Source organism: Numida meleagris, chromosome 5, assembly GCF_002078875.1.
Source record: "Numida meleagris isolate 19003 breed g44 Domestic line chromosome 5, NumMel1.0, whole genome shotgun sequence".
Taxonomy (NCBI): domain Eukaryota; kingdom Metazoa; phylum Chordata; class Aves; order Galliformes; family Numididae; genus Numida; species Numida meleagris.
In genome coordinates this window covers 14699139-14712144 of record NC_034413.1, presented here as the reverse complement: position 1 = coordinate 14712144, position 13006 = coordinate 14699139, and the positions used below count along the sequence as shown (strand labels likewise).

Below are 13006 nucleotides of genomic sequence, written 5' to 3'. Positions count from 1 at the left end.
CTGCTTTAAATCTAGATGCGTTATAGTCTTACTCTGTATGTGTAAGAAAACTAACCAGCCTTTTTAGTTTTTTTTTCCTCTGGAAGTATATATCATTGCCAATGCATATTTTCTGTTGTTTTAGAGGAAAAAAAAAAAAGTATTATACCAACTCTAGAAAATGCAGAATATTTCTTTTGGAACCTCATAATGAAGTTGAAAATACATTAAACAAGCAGTTCGATGTATTTTGTCTTCTCCAGAATGCTGACTGCTTGATCAATAGGGAGGATGTAAAAAGTGAAACTAAATCAACAGGAAGATAAAATGGTTTCCTGTTAAATATTAAAATAAAACAGCAATTAAAAAACCTACTATAATATTAAGAGGAATATATAAGCAGAGAATGGCTTATGGAAAAAAAAAATAGAGAAGATGGCAATGGAACTGCTTTTAAGTTGCTTCTGCACTCTTGCAGTCGAGTTAATCCAGGAAGTGGAAAATATTCTTGATGTATCTTTAGCCTTTGTGGTCTGCAATGCTGCATGCTTGTTGGCTTTTTACCAGCAAGTTCTCAGGAGACTTAACAAGAGATTCTCAGAATGAATTTACTGCTATCTCAGTGATGAGGGAGGTTCTCCTTAGAGCCATAATCTGAACCCAGGTAGAGAAGCCTGGTAAGGGTTTTTCTCCTAGTAGAGAGCCTGTTCCCCAGCAGGATCTTATCCTATTTCCACATATGTCATTGAATGGCTCTTTGGATGCATGGCTCCATACCCGCTCCATCTGTCAATGAAGATAGTCTTCTTGGTATTTATAACCTTTGCTAGAAGAGTGTGGAATAGCCAAGCCCTTGTGGATAATTGTCCTTATTGCTCCACAGTGTGCATGCACTAAGATAGGATAAGATGCAATGCCAGATGCTTGATGCTGCTCTCTGTGATGTGGGCACTTTCTCTGAAAATTGTCTGTGGCATCTGGAATGCCATTTACCCTCCTGCAAGACCTGTGCATTTAAACATGCTGCTACATTTAGCAAAACACTGCTCTAACCACTATTTAAAAACATTGATGCCTACAAAGTTCTTTTTTAATTAACGTATTTGTAGTGTGACTACCAATGTGTAATGCATCATTGCAGTACTACAAAAAATGAAAACACTCTTAAATGTTGCTAAATTTCATTGTAGGAAGATGTAGGTACATTTTCCACTGCTGCTTCAACACTTGAGACTTAAGGTTTGGCTAGACAAGATGTTAGATGGTTTCGTCTAGGCCTGGATTTTAGCATGTACGGTTGGTGCAGATGGTATCTGAGGTCCCTTCCAATCTAGGCTTTTCTATGATTGTACAGTAAATCGGCATTCTAATGGCTGTTAGTCTTCTTGTAAGTACTGCTCAATTAACACAAAAAGATTCCCACAAACATGGTTGCACTAACAATTTTTATAACATGGAGCTACTTTCTGTATAGATACTTTTTAGTTATTCAGTTATAAGCTTTTTTTTTTAAATCCAAGTTGTATAAACTTATGTAATAACAATTATAGAGAAACTTCAAAATTTGTAACTAGCCAAATGTATGCGCATGTGCTATAATTTCTAAAATATCATTGTAATGGAGACTGAAAATAGCATTGTATCTTGTTATTACCACTTGGCATTTTAAAAATTTGCTGCTGACACTATTGAAATAAAATAAGGCTGCTAACTGGGCACTAGTGTTCAGTCAGATAAGGCCTTATCTGCTCTAGAGGCTAATGTTCCTGTGAACATTCAGAATGTACAACTGACAAGTTATTAAGGAAACATGCCATATTACATGAAAAATCTTTTATTTCTAGTTATATACCAACCTGTAAAATATGAACTTTGAATTTCAGCTTCTAAATGAAATGAATTTCTGGCAGAAATTAGGACTATTTGATGTAGATAATAAGCCCAGATCATGGGAAACAGAGATGAAACTTGGTGTGTTATGTATGAAAACAAATCCTCAGACTTCAGAATTTAGGAGATTTGAAATTTAATGAAATACCTAACCAAAATGTAGCTGTCAGTCCTTGTAGTTAGAGATTCATAAAGGTCAGGTGGTAATTACTGTTTTGTAATTAGTTAAAAAAAAAAAAAAAAACACAACCAACTATGGGATTTCATGGAGAAAGTGTAGACAGAATGTTTGCCACCTTAAGGATGAAGACAAAACTTTCCAGGAGAAAGTATCAGTAACTCATGCATGCTGTCACTATACTGCTGTATTGTCCTTATTCCTTGGTGGAACAGAGCAGAGCTTGCTTTCCCTCTGTCTGTAGCCTTCCAGAAAGTTTTCCACAGTTACAGACAGTTTATTCCTGAAGCAATGCATGCAAGCTAATAGAGAGCTCAGAATTTCATTTTCCAGCTTTATGGGAATGATATTCTAATTCTGAGCAGCCTGCATAATGTTTGGAGTTCTATATATTGTTTCACTTGTGAAATGTATACATTATTAGTAAATTAATTAGTAACTAAAAACTATGTTACCTTCTGCCCTCACAGCTATTATAATGTAAAAGCTTGTGGCAATAGCCTTTTGCCAAAAGCTAAGTGTTCTTCTAATTGAGTTCAAGTACTGAAAGGATTGTATGTATCACTTTTTTTCTTGAATGAGAGCAAAACGAATTCATGTCTTTGCTCCTGCAACCCTTTTTTTTTTTTTTTTTTTTTTTTTTTTGTTACAGCTTTGCACTAGATACAAGGTTGTTGAAGTGTACAATGTTGAACATGTGCTGTGGGTACAATTAGTTCTAAAGCCCCTTCCTGCATGATTTCCTTCCCACCGAAACTCCCCCTCCCCCCAGTTTGGTGTTTTTTTTTGATTGTCAGCGTTCCCAAAGCTTATTATAGCATCATAGAAGTAGGAGGTGGTGAAGTGTAGAAAAAGTCCATATAGCTCCAGCCCATATGCAGTGGTGATAAAGACTTATTAGGGCCAGTTTAAATATTGGAAAAAAAAATAAAACAAAGCATAATATACACTGGAACCTTCTTATTCAAAACTAGTTTTATTTTTAAAAATAATTTGAATGCATAGCACTCACAAAGATTCCATTGTTCTGGACATTTTGCATTTAGGAGCACCATTCTTATTTATGCTATAGAAAACATTTTGGTTCTAGTAGTAAGAACAGTGTATCTTTAATGTACACTGGTAAAGCCCTTTTAAATAATACAACAAAAACTGTTCAGTATACATTTTCTCTGTAGTCACTATGAAGCTGTAGTGTCAGGAAAAAAAACCTCAGACTAAGTAATAAATTAAAAACAAAGTAGTGGATTTCTTTACAGTTGACCTAATGTCTTACAAATAGTCAAATAAAAATACCCTATTAAATGTAAGTTTGTAGTATTACTAAATGAATAATCCCCCCACCCATTATAATTCCAGTGTTAAGTATTAGTTAAATTTTTATATATCAAATGCCTATGGGATAACTTTACTAATACTCCAAAAAAAAAAAAAGCCTATACTGCTGCATCACAACTGAAGATGATGAGTAAGCTGATGGAGATTTTGCAGAAAAGTTTGCTACAGGCATCTGCTGTTACTTCAAGTCATGGTCTGTTACAAGACTGTACATTCATAGTATCAGAGGTAGTTAAGAGCACTGAGGACTTGGATATAGCACTGCAACAAAATGAAACTGGTAGAAGGAAGTCAATTTCCCTCTTACACGGGTAACAATGCTGAATAGAAAGCTTGGCATCTTGTAAGGTGGAAAATCTCAATGCTACTTTCAGACATGGGGAAATATTCATTAATAAACGGAGAGGTGAGAAAAAAAATTTGCACTTGAAGGAAGCAAGAACTGACCACCCTATGCCTATTTCAAAATTTATTCTCAACAATAAAACAGAGAGGGTCATCTCTTTTGTTAATCCTCCTAACCCCCTCTTGACTTACACTTATATGCTACAAAGGCCCACAACAAAAATTGGGATTTATACAAGAAAAAAACAGAACAAAAAGAACAGGATTTATTCTCCTCATCAATAAACAGATTTTTTTGTAGCACATTATCATTCAACTCAAGAGAGAATCAATGTAGCTGTACCCTCTCCATTCTGAACATTATGGGAAAGCCCTCTCTCCAGTGATAATGCACTCATCTTAATATTGGTAACATCTTAACTGCTCCTGTTTTCAAATGGTCTTTGTAAGATCCCCAATACTTGTTTCGTGGGATGGTACACACTTTAAGTGTTGCTATGAAGACGAGCAGAAGATGGTAAAAGAACAAACAAAAAAGCCTTAAGCATACATCCTATAAAGATATTTTAAAGTAGTAAGAATCCTGTCATCCAAATTTCTTCCCCTATTCTACCACAGGAGAGGCAGGTATTTTTAAAGAAGTTTTTCCATAATATCTTCATTATCATTTTCATCCAAGAGTTGGATGGGTGAAGCTTTCTACCCTCAGACTACCTGCTCCACAGGAGACAGTGTAATTTCATAAAGTTTTGTGATCAACACCTTAATTGTGATAAAGCAGTTCACTCTGCAATGTATTTTGACCCACCCACTTAGAAGAGTAGATCTCTGCATTTTCTTCTGGAATTCCCAAAAAGAATATAAATTTGCCCCACTATTACCTGAGAATTTCCCTCCACTGTAAGCCTGACACAGAACTGGATTTCTATGAGCATTTGTCTGTATTTTTTTGTACAATTGATACTGTCAGTACAATTGGAGGATACTTAGTTGTTGTGTGTGCGTATGCATGGAGGAATCACAGCCACTGTCACAATTCTGGCACAGCACAAGCTTGGCTGAAGCTTTCTCTTTTCTTCAGTCATTAATACCACACTGCTGGACAGTAGTTCACATCTATGTTCAGTGTACACTAATGCATCCCTTTGGTACTCTGTATGTAGATGCCCTGAAGAAAAGCCACGCCATTTGCTATAGTCTCTTCCCTTTCTCCCTCAGGTTATACCCAATTAAGTGTACAAACCAGCAGCGCAAAGTAATGAGTAGAAAATTCCCTGAGTTAGTATGAAAGAGTTACTTTAAACATAAAAAGGATAGGGAAGGAAAAAAGAAGGAAAAACATAGTGTCTATCCTGTGAGGTACAAAACTTAAAAACTAGCCACAGTACCAGTTAACTCAAATGCAAATATCTAAAGCAAATATCCAACATAAGGGCAAGAGTAGGAAATTATCAAAATGAAATTTGTTTCTTCCTCTGGTCCCTACATATTTTGGAAAGTCTGGCATTCAGTGGATTCTTAAGTTTTAGTAAATTTAAAGTAAATGTTAATACTGTATGGTGGTATTACATAAATGTCTTCAAAAATAATACTGTGTATCTCCTTCATTAAACAATAATTCTGTAGTTAGTCCACAGCTATTTTTCTTTTGGCTAATATTTCAAGTATGTGCATTAGAAGCACAGACTATTCTGAGTGCCTGAGTAAGAAGTTACTATGCCCAGGTATACATATTCTTTCAGATGTTCTGTGTGCTTAGTTTTAGCAGTCTCTATTTGAGTTACAGTACTAATTGCCAATCCAGTTGCTTTTTTTCCCTGGAAAGACACTTTTTTTAATACGACTTCCTGCCCTCAAACATACTTGAGGGTTAAACAAAAACAAAATAATTCCCCCTCAATGCAACTTCCTGCCCCGCATAAACATGCACAAAACCATTTTTGTACTTATCACCTCTCAAAGCAGGGAGTAACACAGGAATATCGTCCATTCACTTGGTAACTCCGGTTGTAGGAGACACTTATACATGGCTTCACTTCTAGGGGAACAGCTAGTGACATGGCAGCACCAGTCTGTACATGGGATCGAGCCTGGACACTAGACTGTAAGGCAGCAGGGCAAGTCTGAAGTGGATAAGATGCTGTATGATTAGCTGATACCATCTGTTGACAGTTTTGTTGTTGTGATGTCTGATGGTGATATTGTAATGAAGACTGATGAGCTTGGAGATACTGTGGTATGTGTTGTTGAACATTAGCCTGCTGGGCAGTTGGACCTGGGGTCTGAAATACAGTATGTTGAGCAGACTGTGCGTGTTGTCCTTTTTGCTTGTTTGCTTCCTTCACATCATTATCATGTGCACTAAAACAAATTGAGAAGACAGAATACATTAAAATAGATATAAAAAGTCATTTTAACTCTTGGATTAATTTAAGAGCAGTAACAAATGCTTTCCAGTAACCACAGCATCTAAAGCTTAAAAATAATTTTTTTTTAGTCTGCCCTTTAAAGTTTGTTTCTTTTCAGGGTTTCACTTATTTTCATAGCAATTCTAAACCACTGAGTTTTAGTGCAATACAAGTAATACAGCAGTATCTAAAACAGTCTCAGTGCAAGAAGATATGCTAGCATACTGCAGTCAAGTGCCAGATCACCTGAAATTATACTTACTTGTTGCCTCTGCCTCATTTAAATTGGGTAACAGAGTACAAGTTTTTTTTTTTTAAAAGCACAATATTCTGGCCTGCTCTGTACTTAAACAGTTTAATTCACCTGAATTTCCTTTGATTTATACCTTCCTTAAATGTATTTAGGCATATTCTTTCACATGCTTTTATGCTGAGGTTAAGCAAGCAGGTGCCAGCTGCGCACTTCTGTCAGACCTGAAGTCAGATAAGGTTTTGGTTCTGTATGTATAGGGCTGATCTCTTGATCTTAGTATGGTTCAGCCCATCAGTTTTCATTTAAGAGACTGCAAGCTTTTTATGGTGCACTACAGAGAGTAAAGTTTCCCTGTCCTCCCATATCGAAGTGTTCCAGAGGGATACTGAAAACACTTACAATGCATTTGTGTGCTCTAGGTACTGTTCCTTTCATTACATTTGTAGCTGAAGCAAATAGAGGTCAAAGGTGATAATGTCAGCCTTATTAAGAAGTTCTGATTCTTCCAGATCCAGAATCTTCTGTACTTTAACAGTGCAAAATGGTATTTAAATGTGGGCAAGAGAAAACCTCTATAGGAGGATAGCAATTACAGTGGGCATAGGTTTAGATCTTGAGCTGTGGAATACAAGAACTGATTTGATAACATCCTTTCCCGGTAAGGTTCAGTTGGCATTTCTTAGTGTTTTATCTGATATCGTTTGCATTGCTACATGGTAACACAAAACTGGATACAACCACCCAGCCCTTTTCTCTCTCACAAAGTTGGCTTCTCAATCTGCGTGTTTGATCCACAATCTGCCTGGAGCCTCCTTTGAACTTCCAAGGCATAACCTTCAGAGCAAGCAGGAGCTCCCGTGCCTCCCATACTCTTTTTCACCTATGAACGGGCTACAGAGATTGGGAATAAGCAATTTAACAGATTCTTTGAGCTTGCCAGAAGATGTTCAGAGCTGCTATAAGGATGAGGCTTGCTTGTTAAAAGAACAGCAAAGTAGCTATATCAGGTAAGATTTTCTTTTTTTGGAAAGAACAGAACAGTTATTTACTAATAATATTACTTAATACCTAAGTATAGACACACAATATTTAAAAAACCACAATGTTAGAAGCAATTAGGCATACCAACAGTTTCGTACGCTGGACTGAAAAAAAAGCAGCTATTAACTTACATTAATAGGCGTTCAATACATGGCACTAGAAAATCCCAGGAGTATGCAGTAAGATGATGCAGTCGAGTAGGCCATGTTGGTGAGAGGCGCAAGATAATCCTTGAAGAAGCTACACATGCAGTGGCAACTAGAGAAGGGGCATAATTTAAGAATGCATGATCTAGAATGAAGGAAACATAAAAAAAGATTCATTTAAGTTGGACATAATCTGCCAAGACAACAAAGGAGTAATTACCTGAAATACATAACTCACCTTGCAGCGATACTTCAAGAAAGTAATCAGCATATTTTGCCATATATAACTTAGTCTTCTCTAAGCAAACCATTGGCCAGCCATCATGAAGATCAGTTTCATGGACAGCAATAGAAAGATAATAGTCGATGAAATGAGCAGCAGTTGGGAGGCACAAATTCCACTGAAATGTTTCTAGCAACAATAACTCCATATGAAGCAAATTCTGTTTTGTAAGTACCAAATTCATATTAGTCATACATCCCAAGCTGTTCAGTTGTTCAAGTTTGGGAACACTGTCTTCCTTTTCTTCAAATTTACCTTCAGATGAACAGAAAGGGGAAAAAAAGGTTCAGAACGAATGAACTATAAAACAGATTGCATCTACTGACTGTTGTTGGTCATATTTCAATTCTACTACATCAAACAAGCTTGAGACTTTTCCACAGATGCAAAGTTCAAATGGAAGACTTAACTGGAGACATATAAGGGCATGTCCTATAAAGGGATACGTTTCAGCAGACAATGTCATCACGCTGGATATTGTACAGTGCCAAATTTCTTGTTTATTTGTCTGCCCATGCACACGTCACTGTTTGCCAAGTGCAGAAGTAAGCTATATTATGACATCCTTAGCACTGCATACATTATGTTTTTGTCACCAAACTTGTATTATGTGCCCCATCATCAGTGAAATAACACTGTCATGTGACTTGAGATACATAACAACCCAGCATTTGACTTTAATCATTCTCCCTCCCCAACAACCCCTTTTTGTTTTTAGAAATCATTACAGTACAGCTACATCTCTAGCCAATTTATCTGCTCTTATTGCCTCTTATGATAGGTGCATTTTTAGATTTGATAGCAGATATGCCGCTCCAGCATTTCAAATAAGTGGATTTCAGCAATGTACATCTGAAAAACCACATTGCCATATATACTGTTTCAACTTAACACTGTAAATAGCTTCAGCTTTCCCTGGACTTTAACTTGTCAGGCCTGTATGCTTTTAGCCTGAAGCAGAATTGTATATGTAAAAAACCCATTAATAAGGGAAACAAGTGTCACATTTCCATACAGTTTGCCATATGGTTGTGCTATTTCAATTTCATTGCAAATTCTTTCCATCTTACACCCTCTATTCAGTACTACAGATATGTTGTAAAAGCACATTTTTAGAGACTTTTGCAGGACTGAACATACCAATAGTCTGCTTTCCCCCGCCAACAGTGAGAGGTACTTACACAGGACTTAAGGCCATGCCAGCCACAGCATGTTCTTTTTTGCTTTCCACACTCAAGTAATTACAGAAATGGAAGCTTCTCAAGACTCACATAATCATTTCTCTTATTATTTCTACAACTTCATCAGGTATACCAGTGTGATTTGTCTAGCTTACTGTACTGTTTGAACTACTTGTTTGAGAAACACGGGACAGAAGTTTAAAGCAGCATTTTGTTTGGTGCCTTCTGAACTAAGTCACACAGTGTTTCTCAGAAGAACAAGTACTCCAGGTTATCGTAAGTGCTTTTTGCAGTCAGTTACTTTTACTATCTTTTGTAACAAAGAAAAAAAATATGTATAATCCTCTTCAGAACATGAATTTAATTTGAAAATCTGGCATTAGTTCAAAGACTGTCCACTTCCTCAAATGGATTAGACTGGTTTCTGAGGCCAGGTTTTTATACCCAGAGTCCCATCCTTTGCCAAAGGTGGCTGGTGGCATCCAGTCAAACTTTACCCCTAGAAGAATCCAAAACAACTCTTTTCATCTTTTAACTGTTCTGCTGAATAGCTGTACTAGTGAAAACAGAGTGCAATGAAAGGAAGCAGTATACCAAAACCAGAAAACCAGAGCACTGAGGTGTTAACTGTCGGAGAGGGCCTACAATGTGACATATCATGTTTGAGAAAATGAAAATAGATTCAGAGAAATGGGTTAGCAGAAACTGAACCAGCAGTCAGCCCTGCTACCAACCAGCACAAAGCTTGGGCACTTGGTTTAAGAACAATTGCCAGCAAGTATGCTGCAAACTACATTCATGTACTACTGGGGACTTCTAAAAAGGCTCCAGAAATGTAGAAAGATGGATACACACCACAGGATTCTAGCTGAGCACAATATAAGCAGAACAGTTCTTAACAAATATTTGTAATTAATTCTATCTTCAGAGTACTGTGCAATCACTAACATGTTCACCTACGTTACATTTTTTACGTGACACAGTACAGGATTTACATTAGCCTAGGCTTGCACAAAGAACAGCACAATTTACAAAATCTGAAGTATGCCAGCCAGACACACACACACACTACCATCAACAGGCTGCAATACAGTCTACATACAGTTTATTTAATTTCTTCCTTTATCACAGGTATTTTAATTGTTTTCAGCACTGGATCCACCTATTTTGACACGTCCTTCAGAAGGCAGCCTTTCCATTCCTGTAGCTTCCCTCTGAAAATTCATCTTAGAATAATTTGTTTCAAAACGCAAGCACTGGTTTTTAATTGCAGTTTGCTTTTTTTCCCTTTGTCTTATCAGGTGCCAACAGAGGTCCAAATAAGAGTCTAAAGAAAGGTTCTATCAATTGGGCCAAATTTAAGTACACAAATCTAACCCTCAGTCTTTTATAACCACACTTTGTTTCCCCTGCCCCCTGTATCCCCACCAAGTTACTCCCTGCATTTGGCAGAACCCCCTGTATTGCTCTGGTTCAACTATGGTGCTACATACTTACTTGCTAAAAGTAAACAGGAAAGAGCAACCACATGCAGCTGCTGTATGGATATGTCATAGCGATCCATAAAGAGGTCCAGCAGATACACAGCTAGATGTCGTGCAGCAGGACAGAGTCTGAATCGATTGCTCACAATGGCAATCAGATCTGCAAAGTATCTTCTCAGATGTAACTGGGGAGATTGGCCTTTGTAGGAGGGCAGCTTCAGCTCCTAGATGGACAGCAGCATGCAATTTTATTAAAACCACTACTTAGTGTACACTGGCATCAAACCAACATAGCTGGTATTCTCCCATTTATTATGGAATTTGCAAAGTATTTCTCTCCCCTTCTTTTTGTTCTCATAGTTTCAGTATCTCTTTTCACAGAGCAAAGAGTATTAGTGGTATTACAGAATTAAGAAATAATTTGCTTCTGCATAACATTAGCATAACAGTGTAAGGCTTAACATATTTTCATTGCACAATCAGTTAGAGTGACTCCTGATTTTACCATCTCTACTGCAAAGGCTGTACTGCAAAGGGAAGCACCAGCAGTATGCAAGGACTGCTCAGATGGTTTGACGCAAAGTCCATTAGCTCAATTCAGCCCTCTCCTACTGCAGTTTGATCTGAGCAACCAGACTTTGTACCAAAGTGCTAGCATGTCCCAGTGCTGCTGGTTGTCCTGCAGGTACCTTTGGGAGGGGGGCACTGAGGGTGAGAACAGGGGAAAAGGGGCAGGGGGTTGCCATCACTTGCTGCATGCACTTCTGACCCTGACTTAACCTGATCTCATTGATGTTGCACTGAGACTGATTACAGCATGCTCTCAGACACTGAGTTAAATGCACATAAACCTGACACAGTCTGAGATTTGGAGAGGGGGAGGACACCAACGCTTTGCCAGCGCTACAGATAAGAAAAGCCTTTGGCATTATGTGTTTGAAATACAAAACTTGGGCTGGTAGAAGGAGAATCCCTGGGCTCCTGCCTGGCAGCTCACATCCCCTTGGTGCAGCACAGCAGCTCTGCCATCGTCTGCTGTTGTGTACACATTTATGAGTTACACTGTGCGTTGCAGGCTAAGTAGGATTTTGAGTACAAGTAGCTTTCCAGCAAAACAGTCCAATGACATCAGGTTAGAACTAAGTCACCCCAAATTTTCCAAGTTTTAACATCAGTTCAAAGTTCTCCAATATTTTATAGAAGTGGGAAAAAACACTGACCAAAGCCACTCATACCTATCAAACTTTGGAATTTTGTGATGCTGACTTAGCTGAGGTAACTGTAACTCTGGGAGCACACACATTATCCCCCCAACAAGTTACTTCAGCAGTCACACCTTCGAGAACAATAATCCTCTCGTCAAGTGCCACAAGGCAGCACAAATGGATTCAGTCACTATCAACTCATTTTCCAATCAAGATGTTCTTTACCACCAAATCACCCTCAACAAGCAACTTCCAGTCGGAGTTGGAGCAATTGTAAACAGCCCCTAAATCCTTCTGATGTTTTGCTGGCGGCGCAATAGCATCACCGCTTTCCTGAGTTTGAACTCGGAGCTGTTTGCACATCCGAGGAGAATCCTTTCGCTTTTATACGGGACGGACAGAGAACAGCCCGGCGGGGCAGATAAACTGTCAAGACCGAGGGGACACCGCGTTTCCCGCTCCAGAGACGCGGCCCAAGAGGTCTCAGCCACGCCGTGCCCACCGAAAGCGGCAGACGCTCGGCCCGGGACCACCGCCGCCGCCGCTCGCCCCGCTCCTCCCCGGCCCCGCGCCGCCCACTCCCGCCGCCCCCCCCGGCGGCCCCACCTTGTAGCGCAGCGCCTGGTGGATGTCCGCCGCCAGCTGTCCGGTCCACCACTGCGCCTCCAGCTCCATGGGGGGCGGCGCGGCGCGGCGCGGCCGGGGCCTGGGCGGAGGGGAGGAAGCGGCGCCGGCTGAACGCGGGCGGGACAGGACGGGGCGGGCAACGCTACGCTCGCCCCTTCCCCGCTCGCCCGCAGTTAAGCGCGATCAGCTGCCGCTCCCGCCGCGGGGCCCCGCGGCCCCTCGGCCCAGCTGGCCGTCATGCGAGCCGGCGGCACAACTGAGGCTCGTTAAGCCCCGCCGCCGGGCGAGGGGCCCGATCGCACCCCAACAAAGGGCCGGCGGCGCTCCCCCCGCCCCTGCCGCCACTCACCCTACGCAGCGGCCGCGGCGGGGCCTGGCGCGGGGCACCTGAGCGCGGCGCGGTGTGCCGAGGGCTCCCCCGCCATCACGAGGCGCCGCCCGCCTCGCCCATTGTTAAAGGGCCGAGCGGGGCGGCGTGTGTACAAAGCCGGGCAGCGGCCGCCCCGCTGCCAATCGCCAGCCGCCTTACAGCGCGGCCCGCCCGCCAGCCGCCAATCAGAGCGCGGCGCTCACGGGGGCACGGCGAGCCTTGCTGTCCGCGGCCACGCGCGGGAAGCCTTTGGGCCCGCGGAGCTGCCGTAGCCGCCC

The 13006-nt window shown here is 40.6% G+C and overlaps 1 protein-coding gene across 2 annotated transcripts; it reads right to left on the bottom strand.

Moving 5' to 3' along the window:
- CCNJ (cyclin J) lies at positions 3005-12842 on the bottom strand. 2 transcript variants are annotated; one of them, XM_021400074.1, is made up of 5 exons: positions 12708-12842; positions 10540-10750; positions 7817-8116; positions 7564-7723; positions 3005-6091 (listed from the first exon to the last, which is right to left on the bottom strand). In XM_021400074.1, the coding sequence occupies exons 2-5, from the start codon at positions 10604-10606 to the stop codon at positions 5680-5682; spliced, it is 939 nt and encodes a 312-aa protein (XP_021255749.1). In that variant the 5' UTR covers positions 10607-10750; positions 12708-12842; the 3' UTR covers positions 3005-5679. The 2 variants fall into 2 exon arrangements, with proteins under 2 accessions (XP_021255749.1, XP_021255748.1); XM_021400073.1 differs by lacking the exon at positions 12708-12842 and adding an exon at positions 12338-12678.

Coding starts and splice junctions, on each gene's coding strand:
- CCNJ (XM_021400073.1), bottom strand. CDS start 12,406: ATGGAGCTGGAGGCGCAGTGGTGGACCGGACAGCTGGCGGCGGACATC. Junction 8,117..10,539: donor TTCCTGTTTACTTTTAGCAA/GTAAGTATGTAG, acceptor GTTCATCTGAAG/GTAAATTTGAAGAAAAGGAA. Junction 6,092..7,563: donor TGTATTGAACGCCTATTAAT/GTAAGTTAATAG, acceptor AATTTGTTTTAG/TGCACATGATAATGATGTGA.